This window comes from Dendropsophus ebraccatus, chromosome 5 (assembly GCF_027789765.1).
Source record: "Dendropsophus ebraccatus isolate aDenEbr1 chromosome 5, aDenEbr1.pat, whole genome shotgun sequence".
Classification (NCBI taxonomy): Eukaryota; Metazoa; Chordata; class Amphibia; order Anura; family Hylidae; genus Dendropsophus; species Dendropsophus ebraccatus.
The window spans coordinates 106,345,625-106,366,386 of record NC_091458.1 but is presented as its reverse complement, the minus strand read 5'-3'; the positions used below and the strand labels follow the sequence as shown (position 1 = coordinate 106,366,386).

General features: G+C 46.3%; 2 protein-coding genes across 7 annotated transcripts in view; both read left to right on the top strand.

The window, feature by feature from the left end:
* LIMS1 (LIM zinc finger domain containing 1) overlaps nucleotides 1-5,296 on the top strand; it is a 60,863-nt gene extending 55,567 nt beyond the window's left edge. For 4 of the 5 annotated variants that reach the window (XM_069970926.1, XM_069970927.1, XM_069970925.1 and 1 more), the window contains exon 10: nucleotides 3,802-5,296. In XM_069970926.1, coding sequence (XP_069827027.1) covers nucleotides 3,802-3,916 — 115 coding nt within the window. In that variant the 3' untranslated portion in view covers nucleotides 3,917-5,296. Of the gene's footprint in view, nucleotides 1-1,877; nucleotides 2,070-3,801 lie in introns of those variants that run through there. The other variant, XM_069970928.1, reaches the window with a different exon arrangement.
* A 4,294-nt stretch (nucleotides 5,297-9,590) lies between these two features.
* LOC138792882 (E3 SUMO-protein ligase RanBP2-like) overlaps nucleotides 9,591-20,762 on the top strand; it is a 59,952-nt gene continuing 48,780 nt past the window's right edge. For both annotated transcript variants that reach the window (XM_069970923.1, XM_069970922.1), the window contains exon 1: nucleotides 9,591-9,801. In XM_069970923.1, the coding sequence (XP_069827024.1) occupies nucleotides 9,730-9,801 (72 nt within the window). In that variant the 5' untranslated portion in view covers nucleotides 9,591-9,729. The remainder of the gene's footprint in view (nucleotides 9,802-20,762) is intronic.

The window sequence follows — 20,762 nt, the reverse complement described above, 5'->3', positions numbered from 1 at the left end:
TTTTTAGTGAAATTGTAGCACTATTTTCATTTAAACTAATAGTTAAACATGTATGGCTCATTAAGTATTTTTAAAGATACACTGAGTTAGCAAACTTTCCTCCTTCCATCTCCTAATATGGCCAACGCCAGACCACTGCTTTTAGAGCAGAGTGGTGGTCTGCAACCTAAACAAGCTGTCAACAATGGGAGAAGGAACAAGTGATATTGTCACCCCCTTTCCATATAATAAGTTCTCAAGCTTTTTAAAGGGGTTGGCCACTTTATAGTAAAATAGGTCAGTACAAAGTATTAGTAAGTGTACTCACTGTATATACTGACAGCAGCTTCCTGTGTGCCTCATAGAGCTAAAATCAGACCCCCCCTTCACCAGGCTGTACTGCCCTGCTCTGTTTTGTTTCAGTCCATAAAATGGCTGACATGGAGGAGCATGTGACCATACCCTGTCCCTTGTGTTCTCCATAGACATATACAGGCTAAGTGGTGGACACTGGGGGGCAGGGCATGGTCACATGGTCCTCCATGTCAGCCATCTTATGGACCAAAACACCACAGAGCAGGGCAGCACAGCCTGGATAAGGGGAGTCGGATATTAGCTCTATGAGGCACACAAGGAGCTGCTGTCAGTATATACAGTGATCACACTTACTAATACTGTACACTGAGCAATTTTACTATAAAGTGGCCAACCCCTTTAGGCTTATATTTTGGACATTTTATTTTTACCGTATAAAGGATTTCTTGGTGGTCGATGGGGAGGGTCTTAACTGTTGTGGTGCCCCTTATCTCTGCCCACATCTGCACCATAGGCCCCCTCCCATCTGTGACATAGTCGTCATCTAGGCCCCACCCTCTCAGCAGCCATTGGAATGGTTCGACCTAGAGATTTAGGTCTAGGCCTAGACGCCAGTGACGGTGGAGATATGGGGCACCACTGCAGTTAAGCCTCACAACTACAGCACTATCCATCAACAATAGTATGCACTTTTGAGGGGAGAGACCACCAAGAAATCCTTAATACGGTAAGATTTGTAATATCCAGAATATAAGCTTAAAGGAGTAGTCCCGCAAAAAATTTTTTTAAAGTTTTGTATTGCCCCTCAAAAGTTTTATACAAATCACCAATATACACTCATTGCTTATTCCCTGCACTTAATGCTCGATAAAATGGTGATGTCACGCCTTGACTCCCAGAGCTGTGCGGGCTGTGGCTGCTGGAGAGGATGATGGCAGAGGGATGCTCAGTGTCCCTCCAGTGCCCCATGTCCCTCGGTGTCCCCCGGCCATCATCCTCTTTAGCCAGACTTCTTCTTTAAGAAGGGTGCTGAGAACTCCTTATATAGAAAGGGGGTGACAATGTCACTTTAACTTGACGAGTCTTACAAGTTCAACTCTTTTCAGAGTGGGAATACTCCTTTACTGAAATCTATGACTGGGAGAAGAATAAAGCGATAACATGTCCTGTCAAATAAAGCTTTTCTTATAATGAAAATGGAACTTTACATTTGTTACAAGAGTAGTTACAGGCTACATTAACTATAAATTAACACTGAGCATGGGCGTTCTGGCCAGAGCTGCCCCCTGCTGGACCTAATTGGAGCACTTACCGGCAGTGTCTTCTAAATGTTTATGCTCTTTTATTTAAACAAGGCTCTCCTGGCTGTATAGCTATGTTCCCACAATGTCATTTTAGACAAAAAAAACTGCTGTTTTATAATGACTGCTGTAAATAATGAAAGTTATTAATGGCTGTGTGGGAACATAGCCTATAAATGTTTTTTGTAGTTCCTTTGTTTTCTTTCCATTCTGAATCCTCTGCTGTTTCATACTCATTCTCGCTCTGTTATATGTTCTGTTCTCTTCCTTTCACTCACTAAGGCATAAGTTTGTAGAGATAGATTTAAAGCCCACTTGCAAACTGTGTTATGAAAAGTTTCCGGATGAATTCAAACGTCGGCTTTCCAAGTTATCAAAAGATACTAAAGATAAAGACAAAAAGAAAAAAGGATCCTGTTTGTGATCGCTCTCTCTCTACTTTCCTTGTCACATGGGTTAGTGGCCTGCCTGCGTGTAAATGTTCAATAACTAATCTCTGGTGTGCACATGGAGCTGGGATATTCCTGAATTCAGTACTGCATATACATATACTGGCTACAGTATTGCAGCTTCACAGATACTGAATGAAGAACCAAAATATCAAACCACTGACAAAATGCTTTATAGAAGTCCATTGTAATTCTAGTATCAGTGTTGGGTACCGTTGTCTGCATAGTGTGGCTTTCTTATAGGATGCATGTTACCTTTAAATAATCCCCTCCCGATTTTTGTGTGACTATACAGCAGAATACCTCTAAGGTGAAATGTACAGTAGACTTTTTATAGCAGTATTAATCATTATTACAAATGCAGATTGCAGTGTATACAATTAAGTTGTTGGGTAGTGGGATGGTGGATATTACAGATGTGTAATGGACATATACGGTGGTGAAGCAGGACTCTGGTTATATTCCTCCCGCCATATCGTCAGTGCAGCTGTAATATTGCCTCCTGAGTGGAGGTACAGAGTGTTATACACAGGGGAATTGTGTAGATGGATGTCTGGCAGCTGCAGGAAACAAAACAAGTAAGTCATTCACGTAAGCATGTGGCCAAGGCCAAATGTATAATCCGCTGACAGGGAAAGTGCCCTTCATTTGTGAACGGACTGTACTGTCTGAATCGCATGGAGCGTAGAAAGAATAATACTGTAGTATATAGGGCTGTGGTCATTTAAAAAAGCTTGCTCATTGCTTTGCATGCATTTTAACCATTTTAGCTTGTGATACGTTTGATTCTATATGTTGTGGTTTGAATAACCCTATTATTACCTCATATTTTTAGGTGCAGGCAGAGCTGTCATGTTTAGATATTAGGCCCTGGATTGAATATCTTATAAGAATTAATTTATTATAATTTCTGGATAGCTGAGTAACCAAACCAGGATAACATGACTTATTTATAGTTGTGACAGGTGTTACTGCCCAGCCATGTTGACCGGCAGATCTGCCTAGGCCTGCAGTGTAATAGAATTTTTGGATCTGTCTGCAGATCTAGCTGGCTATGCCATTCTAGAATGTGGGGAGCCAGATATCCATCCTGTGGGGGCCCAAAGAAAAGACCACCCCCATATGAAGACCAGATTTCCAGTGCATCTTGGGGTACTATTACACGGAACGATAATCGGCCCTATCTGGCAATAGCGGTGCACGGCCGGCGGCTGACCATTTGCTAAGTGCATACATTACCTATCCATGGTCCAGGGCTCCTCCTGCACTCTGCCTCTCCCCGTGTCCCGTGTGCTGCAGCTTCAGAGCAGCCTGTCTTAGCTGACAGGCCACTCTGCCAATCACTAGCCAGGACCGGCGCGGCCAGTCAATGGCTGAGCGGGCCTGTCAGCTAATAAGCTGCAGCGCGCGGGAACCGGGGAGAAGCAGACCGCAAGAGGAGCTCTGGACCATGGATAGGTAATGTATGCAGTTTAAGCAAGGGCTGCAAGGACATCGGTAACGATGTCCATGCAGCCCTTGTTAAACAATTATTGGGCCATGTCATAGGCCCAGTAAACGAGCGCTGATCCAGCAGATCAGCGCTCGTTTACAGTTATCGGGCCATGTTATAGTACCCTTACATATATACATAGTGGACATTATCTTTTAGACAACCACGTTTTAGTGCAATGTTGGGTGACCGTCTGATTTATTTTGTCATGCTTTATTCTATGGCCCTTATTTCACAATTTCTAATATTTTGTTTTTTTTTTTAGGAACAAGTTTGTGGAATTTGACATGAAGCCGGTCTGTAAGAAATGCTATGAGAAGTTCCCCTTGGAGTTAAAGAAACGCCTCAAAAAGCTCTCAGAAACTTTAGCAAGAAAATAATAATTTCCTATAAGTGGGATAAGAGAGTGTCAGAAGCGTGCTAGTCAAGCATCCATCATACATTCTACTTGACTTTGTTCTATTCACTGAGGCTGTTGCCTGCACTAACATTCACGGCAATCTATTTAACTGCATGATAAGTGTATTAAAGTACAATGCGCAGGCTATTTATTCCTTCACCTCATTAATACCTTTTCGCCTTGCTGCACTACACAGCAGCCGAATCAAGTGTCATTTATGTATTGCTATGTATAGTCTCTTGTGCTTTGTTTCATGTCACTATATGTAGAACAGTATTACTCCACTAAAACACTGTATATGTGACTGAAAAGCTCACACTCTAAACTCTTAGAGTAAGCATATATGCTTTTATGCATACAGGGAGAACTGGCCATAGACTACTTAGCGTCACGTGACCCCGGGTTAGGTCAGATGTGACTATCCTGCTGTCATGTCCTGAATCTTTCACAGTAGACAGGAAACATATGGTTTGAGGATAGAGAGCATATGCTACACTATAGTTTATGGAATCATCTCTTATATTTGTGACATGTACAGCATCTCAAGAGTATAAGAAGAAAATCACGACAGACTATAGACTTCTGCCTGTCATGCTCCTATGGGGGGGCTTGATGTCTGACTGCATTTTGGACTTACCTTGCACAACCAATGCATTACTAGTGCCTTTACCCATGTGTGGTAGACAGCAAACCCATCTCTACTCACAGTGTAATATCCGAAAAGGGAATCATGGAATGTAACAATAGCAGAGCACTGAGAATTACTTGAATTTCACTTGTGCTCTGCAGTCTGCATGTTTTTCACATTCATTGCTTTATATTGTTTATTTTGTGCCTTATACTTCCATTTCGTCCTAACACTATACATGTAGTCACTATGCTATTTAAACATATATGGCAATTTTGAGCTTTTGATTTTCATCTATACTATGCAGTAAACACAGTGCTGCTCAGTCCCTGGCAGCATGCTTTTACTTTGACATGTGAAGTATTTTTATTGCAAATTATCATCATACTTATTGTTATGTAGTCCTGACTTTATATGTAATGCCTAATCTATACTTTAATGTATAAGATGATTCACCTTTTTATACACGTGTATGTCATTGTTCTCCAAGATGTTAATCACTTGCAGGGAAATGGCTAAACACCTTATAGAAGATGTGGCCATCCTGTCTTTCTCTGCAGTGAGACTCAAGTTCATCAGGAACTATAGAAATTGTGTGATGGTGAAGGAAACTTCGTCACACTGATGTCTCACTATCTTGCCGTTTAGAGAAAAAAGAAAGTTGGTTCTAGTGCAACAATATTGTCTGGATATTTTTATATATCTGTTAATAAAAATCTATACACTTAAAGTAACATTGTGTTGCTGAGCTCTGTACATCAATGTGTCTCCATGTGTGAGCATGCTACAGGTTATATATAGATAATATTGTAATATGTAGTTACATTCCATTAACTGCGCACTGGAGCTACTTCTACAGTTCTGTTCCATTACCATTGTTCCAACAAGGAAGTAGACTATTTGTGGCACTGTTACTGTGTTATCCCTGGTTTAAAGGGGTATTTCTATCTGAACTTGTTATCTCCTATCTATAGGAGCCCCACCGATCCAGGGAACAGGGATGTAAGTGTCCTGTAATTGATTTTTATTATATAGATAAGCACTCCAAGTCTGTCTGTCTGTCCCAAATAGACTTCCAAACGCCTGAACCTTTTGACCCCAAATTTGGCACACAGATACATTAGGTGCCCAGGAAGGTTTTAGCGAAGGTCCTGTCCCCGCCAGATGTACAGGAGAGGAGGTGGAAGAGCGGAGCCCCATAGAGATGAATGGGAAAATCTCCTCACTGCAAACACAGGTGATATAATTAGCTGCAGCAGACACGGCAGTTGGGAGCCTTAGCAACCAATAGGATTACTGCTTTCATTTTCACAAGGAGCAATGGTTGCTAGGGAAGCTGCCTCACAACATCCACAGTAATAACTGGTAGACCCCCTACTCCATCTATACATTACATGTATACAGGGCCCCCTATTCCATCTATACAGTACAGGTATATACAGGGCACTACAGGTATACAGAACCCCCTACTCCATCTATACAGTACATGTATACAGGACTCCCATCTATACAGTACAGGGCACTACAGGTATACAGGGCCCTCTACTCCATCTATACAGTACATGTATATACAGGGCTCCCTACCCTATCTATACAGTACATGTATACAGGACCCCCTACAGGGCACTACAGGTATACCAAACTGTGACTGGGTAACACTGCCACACCAGACCTGACCAATACCGCCATACTGTGACTGGATAACACTGCTACACCAGACCTGACCAATACCGCCATACTGTGACTGGATAACACTGCCATACCAGACCTGATCAATACTGCCATAGGCTGCGTTCACACTACGTATATTTCAGTCAGTATTGCAACCAAAACCAGGAGTGGATTAAAAACACAGAAAGGATCTGTTCACACAATGTTGAAATTGAGTGGATGGCCACCATATAACGGTAAATAACTGCCATTATTTCAATATAACAGCCATTGTTCTAAAATAACAGCAAATATTTGCCATTAAATGGCGGCCATCCACTCAATTTCAACATTGTGTGAACAGAGCCTTTCTGTGTTTTCAATCCAATCCTGGTTTTGGTTGCAATACTGACTGAAATATACGTAGTGTGAATGCAGCCATATACTGGATAACACTGCCATACCAGACCTGACCAATACCGCCATACTGTGACTGGATAACACCGCTATACCAGACCTGACCAATACCACCATACTGTGACTGGATAACACTGTCATAACACACCTGACCAATACCACCATACTATGACTGGAAAAAACTGCTATACCAGACCTGACCAATACCGCCATGCTGTGACTGGATAACACTGCCATACCAGACCTGACCAATACCGCCATACTGTGACTGGATAACACTGCCATACCAGACCTGACCAATACCGCCATACTGTGACTGGATAACACTGCCATACCAGACCTGACCAATACCGCCATACTGTGACTGGATAACACTGCCATACCAGACATGACCAATACCGACACACTGTGACTGGAGAACACCGCCACACCAGACCTGACCAATACCACCATACTGTGACTGGATAACACCACTATACCAGACCTGACCAATACCACCACACTGTAACTGGAGAACACCGCCAGACCTGATGCACTACAGGTATACAGGACCCCTGAACTATATACTACAGGTATACAAGACCTCCACCAACTATACATTACAGGTATACAGGACCTTCACCAACTGTACACTGCAGGTATACAGGACCTCCCTCAACTATACACTATAGGTATACAGCCCCCCCAACTATGCACTACAGATATGTGAGACCCCTAAAAACTATACATTGTGGGTATACAGAACCCCTCCAACTATGCACTACAGGTATACACTAATTCCACTGATTAACTCAGATGAAACAATACCTTTAGCTTGGCCTCCTGGGCACCTTAGAACAAATCTAATTAACACACTGACACTTTATACCCGGGCAGTGCCAGGTACATTTTCTAGTAAAGAATAAATAGTGATGGCCATGCCAGTGCTTTATAATGGGATGAATGCACCCTGTTCTCGGGATCTATGAGAGTCCAGGTGGTTAGACCCCCAGTGAACAGCTTGTTATGCCCTATTCTATAGATAAGGGGTATAACCAGCTCAAAAGTAGTTAACCCTGTACAGATCCACAGCACAAACCACCACAATGATCTCTGTGCAGACACTAAGTCATCTAAGGGTCCATTTACACACAAAGATTATCTGGCAGATTATTTGCCAAAGATTTGAAGCCAAAGCCAGAAACACTATAAACAAAAATCAGGTCATAAAGGAAAGCCTACTCATTAGCTTTCATTTAGCTGTCTATTACTGCAGTATGTTAAGGATGCTGTTTTATTACAGTGAAGTCAGGGGTATATTACCAGGTGCTGCTGCCCTAGGCACTACACCTGCAGACGCCCCATCCTCAGTCACCAATCAGCATCATGATTTTCTAGTTTCTTAACAACATATTGATATCTGATCAGTCTTAGGCCGCGTTCCCACATTTACTGTACATCACCACATGCAGCCAAAAACAGATCCTCATGTGGTAACCAATAGGCGTATAACCAATAATCCTGGTAACAGCACATGACTACTGGGGAAGAAATGGGAGCCTGGTTTGGGCCACATGCATTTCCTTACATGTCTGAATCGTGTTTTTCATGGTTTTTAACTGCTTAAAACATAAATTTCAACATTGAAACTACAGGATTGGTAGCTAGCTCCAGGCATCACATTTACCACTGCTACACCAGACCTGACCAATACCACCATACCCAACCCCCCTCGAAAAGACACCAGATTTATTAGCAAGTCTCCAGTTCCGGTGTGGTTTGCAATTAGGGTTATTAATAGTTTGGATAATTATGTATGAAGCAATACCAGAAAAGATATATCTCCATCCAGGTTTTGTGTACTTTGCAGTTTAATCCTGATGCCAATGAGGCTGTTTGGGATGACCACTGATCTGTCCCTTCTAATGAATATTGAGGTGGCACTCTGCAGTGATGTCACTCCGGTGCTCTTTACTGCAGTCGGATAAATGTTGACTAGAAGGGGTGGATCTATGCACTTTTGTCTCAAACAGCCTTATTGGGATAAGGATTAAACTACAAGGTACATAATAACGGCACTAAGGATGAAATGTACCATCATCCTCAGCACCCTGTGTGCCATAGGAACATAACAGCTGGTTAGATGCTTCTAAAGTTAAAGCCAATGTACCATCAGCTGCATCGCTTTGGGTTTTTTACATGAATGGGTCAGTGCCGGCAATGCGGATGCTGGAGGCACGGTCCTTTTTTTGGAATCACTGCCCAGTTCCTGTGCACTGCGACGACCTATTCACAAGCACTGTGGCCCGGCATAAAGCACTGGAGGCAGGCCCACCGTGTGACACGGCTCAGAATGGAGGGGGGTGGTTTGTCACTGGAGGGCTGGTGGGCAGTGACTTTTGTCCAGTGACTAAAAATAATGCAAACAAGAAGGAAGGTGTGAACAGGTCCTCAGAGCTTTACTTTGTGGTGACTGGATAAGGATGCTATAGTCTTGAGGAGTATAGATAAAAAAGGCTGTAAGGAAAAACACCAGGTACCCCATAGGGTGAATATGCCTTGCAGGTCTGGGGCCCCCATAGAGCCCCTTGGCATACTTGCAGTTATACCCCCATTTGGGACAGACGCCAAGGGACTGTTACAGAACCGATGCTCTCCAGGGGGCAGTAGCAAGGACCTTCACTATAGCAACTTACTGCAGGCAGCCTCTTCATGGAAGCAGGCAAAGCCGGCCATACACCGTGCTCAGAGTACAGACAGCCCTGCCTGCCCCCACACCAGGCCTCTCTGGCAGGGTGCAGTACCAGCAGCAGCCGTGCCACACACCAGTCACTGCAGTACACAACAAGCCGTGTGCTCACTGAGCCGCTCCTCCACACACGCGGCAACAATGCCCTCGGAATCACGTGACACTCGCGTAAGGAGCACGCGTCATGTGCAGCGACGTCACTACGCACAGCACGTATTTTCAGTTTCTAGCTTCGATTCCTCAGCGCGGAGGAAATGACATTCAGCGACGTCACTTCCGCTTAGCCGCCAGTTCTGCGTGAGCGCCATCTGGGAAGTTTTCAGTGTTCTGTGAGGCTCGTAAGGGCCGCGTGTGGAGGCGCACCGCAAAGATGAGGCGCAGTAAGCCCGAGATACACAAATACATCGACAGCGTCCAGAGCAGCGCCGCCTCTCCCCGGGAGGTGAGTCCCAGCTCCTCGCCGCACACGCAGCCGGCATCTCGCCGGAACTCAGCGGTGCCGGCCCCGACGTCATGGCTGGTGTTCCTGTACAGTTACTGTGCCGCAGACATCGCTCCGGTGACCGGTACACTGGCCGTCTGTCTGAGCTGTGTGCGGGCTATAGAGCCCCGTCTGCCTGAGCTGTGTGCGGGATGTAGACCCGCTGTCCCTGTGATAGCTGGTGACGTCAGGCCCAGTGTGATGTCACCCAGACACAAATACAACTCCAGCCCCAAAGAAGTCTATGTGTTACTGACATCAGCATTTCTTCACATGACACGTCTGTAGTATATTGGAGTAATGGGCGGCCTAGTGGACTGGGGGGTTGTAGTAGTCACTATGGGTTGTACAGCATGGTATACAGCATGTGTAACATCAGCTGAAGGCGCTGACTGATGACCTATGTATAATGCTGCGTTTATACGGAGAGATGATTCGCCCAATTGAACGAATAACCTTTTCGAAATGTTTTTTTGTAACAATCAGCGTTTAGACAGAACGGTATATCATTTGGAAAAATCGTTATTGCGATCGTTTTAAGATCACTTAAAGGAGACCTGCCACCCCCTGTGCCGGGGTTACAGGCTCCCGACCACCAGTTAGATCCCCTTATACATACCTCATCCCGCCGAGTCCCGCTGCCGGAGCTGGTCCCAGGACGGAGATATCCCGGTCATAAGAGTTAGGTCCGGCGTCCATAGAGAATGAATGGAGCTGGACTCATCTCTACAGCGCGCGCACGGCTCCATTCATTCTCTATGGACGCCGGAACTATGTCCAGAGTGCACGTGCCGGCTTCTGACCGGGATATCTCCGTCCCGAAATCGGCTCCGGCAGCGGGACTCGGCGGAATGAGGTACGTGTAAGGGGATCTAGCTGGGGGTCGGGAGCCTGTCACCCCGGTCCTCTTTAAGCCCATCTCACACAGAGTGAATGGGTGAAAGACTGTTTACACGAAGTGATCTACTAATTTTCGGCGAACGACCAACGACTATTTGAGAACATGTTGAAAGATCATGATGAACGATTTATCGTTCGTCGATTGATCGTTTGCTGTGTTTACACGAGCCGATTATCACTCAAATGCGATCGTTATTGTGAAAATTTGAATGATCGTTCCGTGTAAACGCAGCCTAAGACCCAGCGATCAGCTGACAAATGAGCAAAGGCTGATCCAGAATGCCTGTTGCTTCAGTATCCCATCTATATGTGTAAATGGGCTGTGCGGCTGACTGCAGTGGTAGTGGATCCGGGATCTGCCTGCAGTGACTGTAATAAGCCTGTTACAGGCCGTGTTATGTTTACCTGGGCTGTGGAGTCGGAGCTAGTTTTGGTTGGAGTCAGGAAAAAATGTACCATCTCCAGGTTTTAACCGTTAGAGGACCAGGCCAATTTCAATTTTTGCATTTTAGTTTTTCCTTCCTTGTGCTTAAAAGGCCATAGCAATTGCATTTTTTCACCTCGAAACCCACATGAGCCCTTATTTTTTGTGCTACTAATTGTACTTTGAAATGACAGGCTTAATTTTTTTTAATTATTTTTTTTATTTGAGGTGACCAAAAATGTGCAATTTTCCACTTTGGGACTTTTTGGCGCTTACGCCGTTTATTGCGCGAGACCAGGAATGTGATAAATTAATATTTTGGGTGATTACGCACGCGGTTATATAAAACATGTTTGTTTATTTTTATTTATAACTTGGGAAAATGGGGTGATTCAAACTTATTAGGGGAGGGGGTTTTTATTAACACTTTTTTTTAAAATAAACTTATACTAGAAGTCCCCCATGGTTTGGGTTATTCCCTCTGGAGGACTTCTAGTATAAGTACACTGACCTCCCATTGAGATCTATGCAGTATAGTAATACTGCATAGATCCATGAGATAGGCACTCTATTGCTTTCTGCTGCTGCAGCCGAAAACAATAGTGCCAATCCGGGATCAGCGCCATTATGGCGCAGACCCCGGGCCAGGTCAGATGCGGAGATCGCTCCTCCGCGGGGGGTCGATCTTAAACCCCCACCCTCCTAACCACCGCTGGACGTACGGGTACACCCAGGGTCGTCTAGGGGTTAAAAAATCTTTAAAAATGTTATAATTAAGTTTTCATATTAATTTTATAAATGTTCCTCATTAATATAGCTTATGTTCTATCAATCTAAGGAGCTTCTTTATTAAAACCAGAAAACCCCTTTCTGCCCTTTATTTAGTTTTCTCCGTATATCAGTAATAAAGCACACACCCTATTGGATAAGTTGGTTGTGGAGATGTCAGTTACTATTTGGCAGTTTGTTCTGGGCAGGAAGAGTCCATTGTGTGGTGAAGGGGTGGGGAGATCTGTGCTGTTCTGTTGCTGAATGATTGTATATGAGCAGCAGTGTAATACTCATGGTGCATTTGCGCAGAGAGATTTATCTGACAGATTTTTGAAGCCAGAGGGTGGCTTCACACTGAGGAATTCTCGCAGATAAATTCTGTGGAATTCCGTCGCCTTTCCGTCGGCTACATAGATACCATTCTATGGGCCGGCTGATTACGCATTCCGCCGAGAGAATTGACGTGTCAATTCTTTCGGCTTAATCAGCCGGCCCATAGAATGGTGTCTCTGGAGCCGGCGGAGAGGCGCCCGGCCGTGTGCGCGTACAGGCGACGAAATTCCACTGAATTTATCTGCGAGAATTCCTCAGTGTAATGCCAGGCTGGAGTCTGGCTGCTTCCACTTTACACATGAGAAGCTGCTTTATATATTTCCTTATTCCTGTATTCCAGGACGGGACATGGATTGAGGCAAGTTACAGAATGAAATCAGCAGCTTTGGGGGAGGGGGATGCTACAGATTCCCTTTAAGCATTATGGAGTCTGCGATCTGCCTATAATATAGACGTGAACAGAGTCTCCTTGTTTCAAATTAGTCAGAGCTGCATACAGTTAACTGAGAACTTGACATTTGTCTCAGGACACCAGTAAATCTACAGTGTGTAGAAATACGTCCGTACCCTGAGCCTCCGTTCTGGCAAGGCTACATTCTCTGCATTTAAAGGGGAACTCCACATAAGAAAAATTTGTTTTTTATTAAAAGTTATATAGATGTGTCTATACAATGTATTACCGTATCTGTACAGTTCTGCCACACTGGTAGCTGTTAGAAATCCAGGAAGTGAAGAAAACTGGCCTCTGTGCCAATCCACATTGTCTTCTGCTCTCACTGCTCTCCTACCTACCTTAGGAGACAAAACTTCCATGCCTCTGTCTCACATTGTGTGTCTGCTGAGCACAGGCTGATGATGCAGACACGGGGCAGGGTGTGATGTCACAGGAGGCTTGGCTGGATCCCCCAATCCCCTGACATGTTGGAGTTTCATTACAGTACTGCAGCGTATTGACAAAAATGATGCAGTAACGCAAGTAAATGATGCTAAACGGCACAGCGGATCAGAGCTGGCACTGCCAATCCCACCTGGACAAAAGGCATAAACAGTATATCCCGTGTAAGATAATATGGAATAAACTTATTGTGCAGCTCAGCTTCAAAGATAAAAGATGCTTGATCATATGTGTGTGGAAATAAAAAGAAAAAAATAATAAATTCAAAAAGTTCTTTACTTTATTCCAATATCAGCGTTACAGGTAGAGAATACAGTGTGCTGTGTAGTGTTACAGGTAGTAACTGTGTGCTGTGTGTGTATGCTATGGCTTCAGCGGGCTGTGTGTGTGTGTGTGCTATGGCTGCAGCGGGCTGTGTGTGTGTGTGCGTGCTATGGCTGCAGCGGGCTGTGTGTGTGTGTGCGTGCTATGGCTGCAGCTGGCTGTGTGTGTGTGTGTGCTATGGCTGCAGCGGGCTGTGTGTGTTTGCGTGCTATGGCTGCAGCGGGCTGTGTGTGTGTGTGCGTGCTATGGCTGCAGCGGGCTGTGTGCGTGCTATGGCTGCAGCGGGCTGTGTGTGTGTGTGTGTGTGTGCGTGCGTGCTATGGCTGCAGGTGTGTGTGTGTGTGTGCGTGCGTGCTATGGCTGCAGCTGGCTGTGTGTGTGTGCGTGCTATGGCTGCAGCGGGCTGTGTGTGTGTGCGTGCTATGGCTGCAGCGGGCTGTGTGTGTGTGCGTGCTATGGCTGCAGCGGGCTGTGTGTGTGTGTGTGTGCCATGGCTGCAGCTGGCTGTGTGTGTGTGTGCGTGCTATGGCTGCAGCGGGCTGGGTGTGTGTGCGTGTGTGCTATGGCTGCAGCGGGCTAGGTGTGTGTGCCCTATGGCTGCTGCAGGCTGTGTGTGTGTGTGCACATGTGCGTGCTTGCTATGGCTGCAGCAGGCTGTGTGTGTGTGTAAGAGAGAGGTAATCTGGGAAACGGTGAATAAATCCAGGTGGGGGAGCAGGAAGTGGTGGGATCATAATAAAGAAGTCCTATTTACCCATGCCCCCTCAGTAAGGCACAGAGGTGGGTCACTGACTGGCTCAGCGGATACTCAGACACATCCTTTATTTTTTATAAAGCATGCGTGCAGTGTTCTTGACACTGTCAGGGAACCATCCACGTAGGGCTGGGCGGTATACCGTGAAAATACCGATACCGTCTCTGGCGTCGGTTAACCGACCTCAACTTTGCCAGGACGGTATCTGCGGTATTTCACAGTTTTGGGTGCTTTATGTGCAGAGACGCAGGACGTGGTTGCAGCGGAAGAGAGGAGTCTTATCCCAGGCCCGAGACAGGAGGGGGATCACTGAGCTCCCACACTACAGCCCAGGGATCTGGCTGATCTCTCTCAGGACCCCCAAGAGGCAGACACTGAGCCCCGCAGCCTCGGGGTGTCCTGCACTCCCCTACCCGGGCAGCACGCGCAGCACAGACCGGACAGCTTCTGCTGTGGTGACCGCTCTGCCCCTCGCCCTCCAGTCACTGCCGGGCCGTCCATTCAAACAGGGCAATTGCCGCGCAGAGCAGTGACCTGGAGCCAGAGCGGTTCCCAGGCCCCAGTCACTGTCACGCTGCCACAGATATCCCCCTCCGTGTAACAGCAGCAGCCTTCAGGAGGTAACCTACTACTGTCTGCTTCTGCCGTCCACACAGCCCTCCCCCGTAACTAGCCGGCATCGGTCTCCAGGAGATAACACTCTGCAGCCGCAGCATTGTGGCTCCTCCCGTTGTGTACTGTCCAGAGAAAGAGACAGTGTCTGACTAGTGGCAGCTACTGCACGGAGGAGCCGCTTACTCGTCTCTGCTGCTCCAGATCTTATAACTGACAGGCAGAGGCTAAAGGAGAAAGTAGTTTCCCCATGTGCACACAGGCTGTCTGTACCTGGAATAGCAGAGCTGTCACACAGGAGGAAGGGGACAGGTCCCTATACACACAGGGGGAAGGGGGACAGGTCCCTATACACACAGGGGGAAGGGGGACAGGTCCCTATACACACAGGGGGAAGGGGGACAGGTCCCTATACACACAGGGGGAAGGGGGACAGGTCCCTATACACACAGGGGGAAGGGGGACAGGTCCCTATACACACAGGGGGAAGGGGGACAGGTCCCTATACACACAGGGGGAAGGGGGACAGGTCCCTATACACACAGGGGGAAGGGGGACAGGTCCCTATACACACAGGGGGAAGGGGGACAGGTCCCTATACACACAGGGGGAAGGGGGACAGGTCCCTATACACACAGGGGGAAGGGGGACAGGTCCCTATACACACAGGGGGAAGGGGGACAGGTCCCTATACACACAGGGGGAAGGGGGACAGGTCCCTATACACACAGGGGGAAGGGGGACAGGTCCCTATACACACAGGGGGAAGGGGGACAGGTCCCTATACACACAGGGGGAAGGGGGACAGGTCCCTATACACACAGGGGGAAGGGGGACAGGTCCCTATACACACAGGGGGAAGGGGGACAGGTCCCTATACACACAGGGGGAAGGGGGACAGGTCCCTATACACACAGGGGGAAGGGGGACAGGTCCCTATACACACAGGGGGAAGGGGGACAGGTCCCTATACACACAGGGGGAAGGGGGACAGGTCCCTATACACACAGGGGGAAGGGGGACAGGTCCCTATACACACAGGGGGAAGGGGGACAGGTCCCTATACACACAGGGGGAAGGGGGACAGGTCCCTATACACACAGGGGGAAGGGGGACAGGTCCCTATACACACAGGGGGAAGGGGGACAGGTCCCTATACACACAGGGGGAAGGGGGACAGGTCCCTATACACACAGGGGGAAGGGGGACAGGTCCCTATACACACAGGGGGAAGGGGGACAGGTCCCTATATATATATATATATATATATATATATATATATATATATATATATATATATATATATATATATATATTATGTACACACAGGAGGAAGGGGGACCTGTCCCATCCTGTGTGTACATAGTGTATATATAGCAACCTTTCCCCCTTTCTCCTGTGTGTATATATAGCGACCTGTCCCCCTCTGTGTGTGTATATATAGCAGCCTGTCCCTCTTCCTCCTGTGTGTATATATATAGGGACCTGTCCCCTCCTGTGTGTGTATATACAGAGACCTGCCCTCCTCCTGTGTGTGTGTATATATAGAGATCTGTCCCCCTCCTGTGTGTATGTAGCTGTATAACTCTGCTGAGACCCCCTAATAAGGACAAATAATAATGATAATAGACTAAATTCACTGCCTTGAGTTGCTGCTCAGTGAGTTCCATTTTTTTTACCTTAAGTGGGTGTGGCTTGCAAAGGGGCGTGTCATATTTATCGTCCAATTATCGTTACCGCAACTACATGTGCGATAAACCGCGATATTGATTTAGGCCAATATCGCCCAGCCCTACATCCACGTCACTGCTGCACACACCACCCCTGGGGCTGGCTGGGTTGCAGCCTAGTATGCTGGCTCATCTATTGCAGAAAGCATTTAGCGCCAAGGGCGGTACGTACGACAGTGACATAGACGCCAGTGGTGGATCTACTGCAACAGTAGGTAGAAGCCAGGTCACCGGGATACTGCTGCGCACGGTCCACACTCCCAACAGGTGCTTGTTATTGCTCCAATACGATACACAGGACCAGCGTGTTGCAGGTGAAATGAACGATTTTTATTCGGACCCATAAGACCACAGATACGTCAGTTAGTATTCACACACAGATGTCAACGCGTTTCTGATGCTATCGCATCCTTAAAGGACAACTCCCACAAAAATTTTTTTTTGCTCATTTAACACACATTACAAAGTTATATAACTTTGTAATGTGGTTAAATACCCGGCCTGGCCCCCTTCCCCCACTTTCGGACCCCCGACCCCCCACCCCGGAAGTTAAGGAATTTATACATTACCTATTACGATCGTCACGGTCCTCTTCTCCGGGGCGGCATCTGGTGACGACGACGTCAGAGCCGAGGGGCGGTCCGGGTCTTCTTCCTCCTCGGCGTCTTCATGCAAAGTGAATGGGGATGAAAAGGCTGCTGGTGCACATGCGCACCAGCAGCCTTTTCATTGGCTGGAGCGCATCACATGGCTTCCAGCTTGCTCAGCCCTGATTGGCTGAGCTTGCTGGAAGCCATGTGATGCGCTCCAGCCAATGAAAAGGCTGCCGGTGCGCAAGCGCACTGGCAGCCTTTTCCATCCCCTGGACCCGGAAGTTGGAGACATCGCTGGATGGCGGAAGGCGGCGACGGAGAGGCGGACGGCGGGCGAATCGAGCGACGATCGTCACCGGAGAGATGGTGAGTATGGTGTCTGTGTGTGTCTGTGTTTTTTTTTTTTTTGGGGTCCCGCGGGAGTTGTCCTTTAATCATGACAATTGTATCCCTCTATGGAGCTGGTTTTTAAACCCTATGCCCCACCCCTTGCTGATGTCAGCACTTGATTAACTGCACATGTTATATGGGTAAAGTGAATTAGAATCAACACAGACAGTTTATACTACTGGGATATAACAGTATTCATATGCCATTATTCACACTATATACATATGGTTAAGCTGCAAATCACAATCCTTGTACAACACTTTTGGCAAAAAAGTGACATGAGGCCATCCATTCGTGGATCTAATAATGTAATAGCAGCTCGCGTCTCAGATTTAACCCCTTCGGGGAGCAAGTTCCAAGCTGGAAGATCCAGAAGGCTTCCCTCTGTTGTAACTTGCTCCTCCTATCACCTCCTCTCTGTAGTGGTATGACCTTTTCTATAGCATGGAACCGCATGGAATCCGTTTTGCCTCCATGTTTTTCCACAAAATGTCTGGATGCCCCTGATAGGTTCTTAGTGGTGCTATGGTTCACGTCATACAGATGCTCCAATATACGTGTGCGGAGACGCCTAGTTGTGCATCCTATGTACATGAGATTGCACTCTGTGCAGTGTATAGCGTAAACCACAAAATCACTATCACAGTTCAAAAATTGTTTGATAGCAAACCTTTGCTTATTTTCATTGTCACTGTAATATTTGGTTTGTGTGGCATGGCGGCATACACTGCATCTCCCGCACCTGTAGAACCCTTTACATGAAAGCCATGTTTGTGGGGGAATGTTTGTCCTTGGCACTGAGGGAGACAAAATATCACCCAGTGTCCTTGCACGTCTAGAGACTATGTTGCACCCATTTTTTAGAATTTCATCTAGCACCGGATCTCCCTGTAAGATGTAAAAATTTCTCTGAATGATATTTTTTACACTCCTGAATTGCGGACTGTATCTTGTTACTAATGTTGGTATGTTTCTTGTCCTATTTTGTTTGTATTCGTTATTCTTTCGCGATATCATATCATGCCTGTCCTTTTTATCTACTCTCACCCTGGCCCTGCGTAGCATCCATTCAGGATAGCCCCGTTGACGAAGCCTATCCCGACTGATGTTACATTCCTCGTCATATGCCTCATATGTACTGCAATTACGTCTCATACGTATCATTTCACCCACTGGGATTGATTTGATCGTATGAGGTGGATGACTGCTGTGAGCATGTAAAGTAATGTTCCCCGATATGGGCTTCCTATGAGTTCTGGTAATTACAGTTTCATTCGGAATTGCTTCCAATATGAGATCAAGGAATACAATTTGTTTGTCATGGTGTACATGAGTGAATTGAAGCGACCAGGGATTAGAGTTGGCATACTCCATGAATTGTGGTATGCCAGGTACAGGACCACTCCAGACCAGCAGCAAGTCATCTATGTACCTGCAACCCACACTATGAACCCTGCAAACGGATTGTCATGTGTGTATATGTATCTTTCTTCCCAATAAGCCATGGCTAAATTTGCCATGGAGGGTGAATGCCTGGCCCCCATGGAAACTCCAGCCAGCTGCAAATAATACACATCATAACACTGGAAATAATTGTGTCATCAGATACCATGCCACCGATTTAATGAATATTTGTAAATTTTCATCATAGGGACTATGTCTCTTAAGATGGTGGTCTAGTGCCTCCATTGCAAGGTCATGTGGGATGCTGGTGTACAATGACATCACATCCATGCCCAGCCAATGGAGGTCACTATCCCACTCAAAATCTGCAAAGGCCTGTAATACAGCCCCAGTGTCTTTGAGATAGCCAGGGGTACGCTGGACCAGCGGCTGCAAGACATCATCCAACCAGGATGACAGCCACTCACCCAGCGATCCCCTACCCGACACAATGGGTCTCATAGGTGGTGGGTTGAGACCTTTGTGGGTTTTGGGAAGGCCGTACAAAGCAGGGGTGATCGGATCTTTCTGGCATAAAAATTCAACTTCCCTATCATTTAGTACCCCCAGTGCAGCTCCTTCTAGCAGTAGTTCTTGTAACTCAAACTCAAATTTTTTTAGGGGATTTGCATCTAAGGGTAAATATGTAGAGGCATCATTAACAAGTGTTAGCATCTGCTGTTTGTACATCACTGCATCCATGACAACAATCACACCACCTTTGTCAGACTTTTTAATGACCAATTGGTCCATCATTTTTAATTCCTGTATGGCAATTTTTTGTCTGGTGGTGAGATTGTTGCGACGAGATGCAGATGAGGTCTCAAAAAGTAATTTTAGTTCGTGTATGACCCTGTCCTGGAAAAGCTCCATAGGAAGAGTTCTATCCTGAACAGGGTAATAAGCGGGATTGGACATTTGGTAATTTGTATGGCGTCCCAACAACTGTTCTCTGGCGTCATTGCTATTTAAATCTAATAGATCAGCAAGTGCTAATTGTTCATTAAATTTCAAATTACAAAATTCATTTACAGCATGTACATTTGCGCCCACATATTTATTAGGATTTTTGATCACATTTTGTTCACCAAAAAAGTGTTTTTTTTACTGTTAAGAACCGGTGCAAAGTTCAGACCCAACGTTAGTACCTGTATTTGGTCTGGAGAGAGATCGGTGTTAGAAAGATTAAGGACACTCACAGTCTGCTTGGGATGATCCCCCTGGCTCTTGGCTTGCCTCTGTACTGCGGCTCTTGTGCTTACACCCCCCCCCTCCTGCGGCGTTTTTTGATGCTTTGCGGTTTTTTGTTTTTTTGTAGTAGGATGGGGCCGGTGTAGCTTCCATGCAGTCCGTGTCCGTCTGGTCGTCAGTCGTGTCCAGATCTGTGGAGGTGAAACTCACATGTGCTTGAGAGCGGGTAGAAGCGGTGAAACCTGCTGTGTTTTTTTTCTTTTTCAAGATTGACCTTGGTTTGGGATTTTCACGATCCCATCTACCCCACTCATACACTTGCTCATGTTTGTAGTCAAAGGAGTCACGTTGGTATTTGCTTTTCTTTAATCTTGCAATAATGTCCTCCAACTCCTCAATGTGTTTATTGACCTGATTGAGCATAGTGTCATAATCAGTAGGAGTTGGAGGACATTATTGCAAGATTAAAGAAAAGCAAATACCAACGTGACTCCTTTGACTACAAACATGAGCAAGTGTATGAGTGGGGTAGATGGGATCGTGAAAATCCCAAACCAAGGCC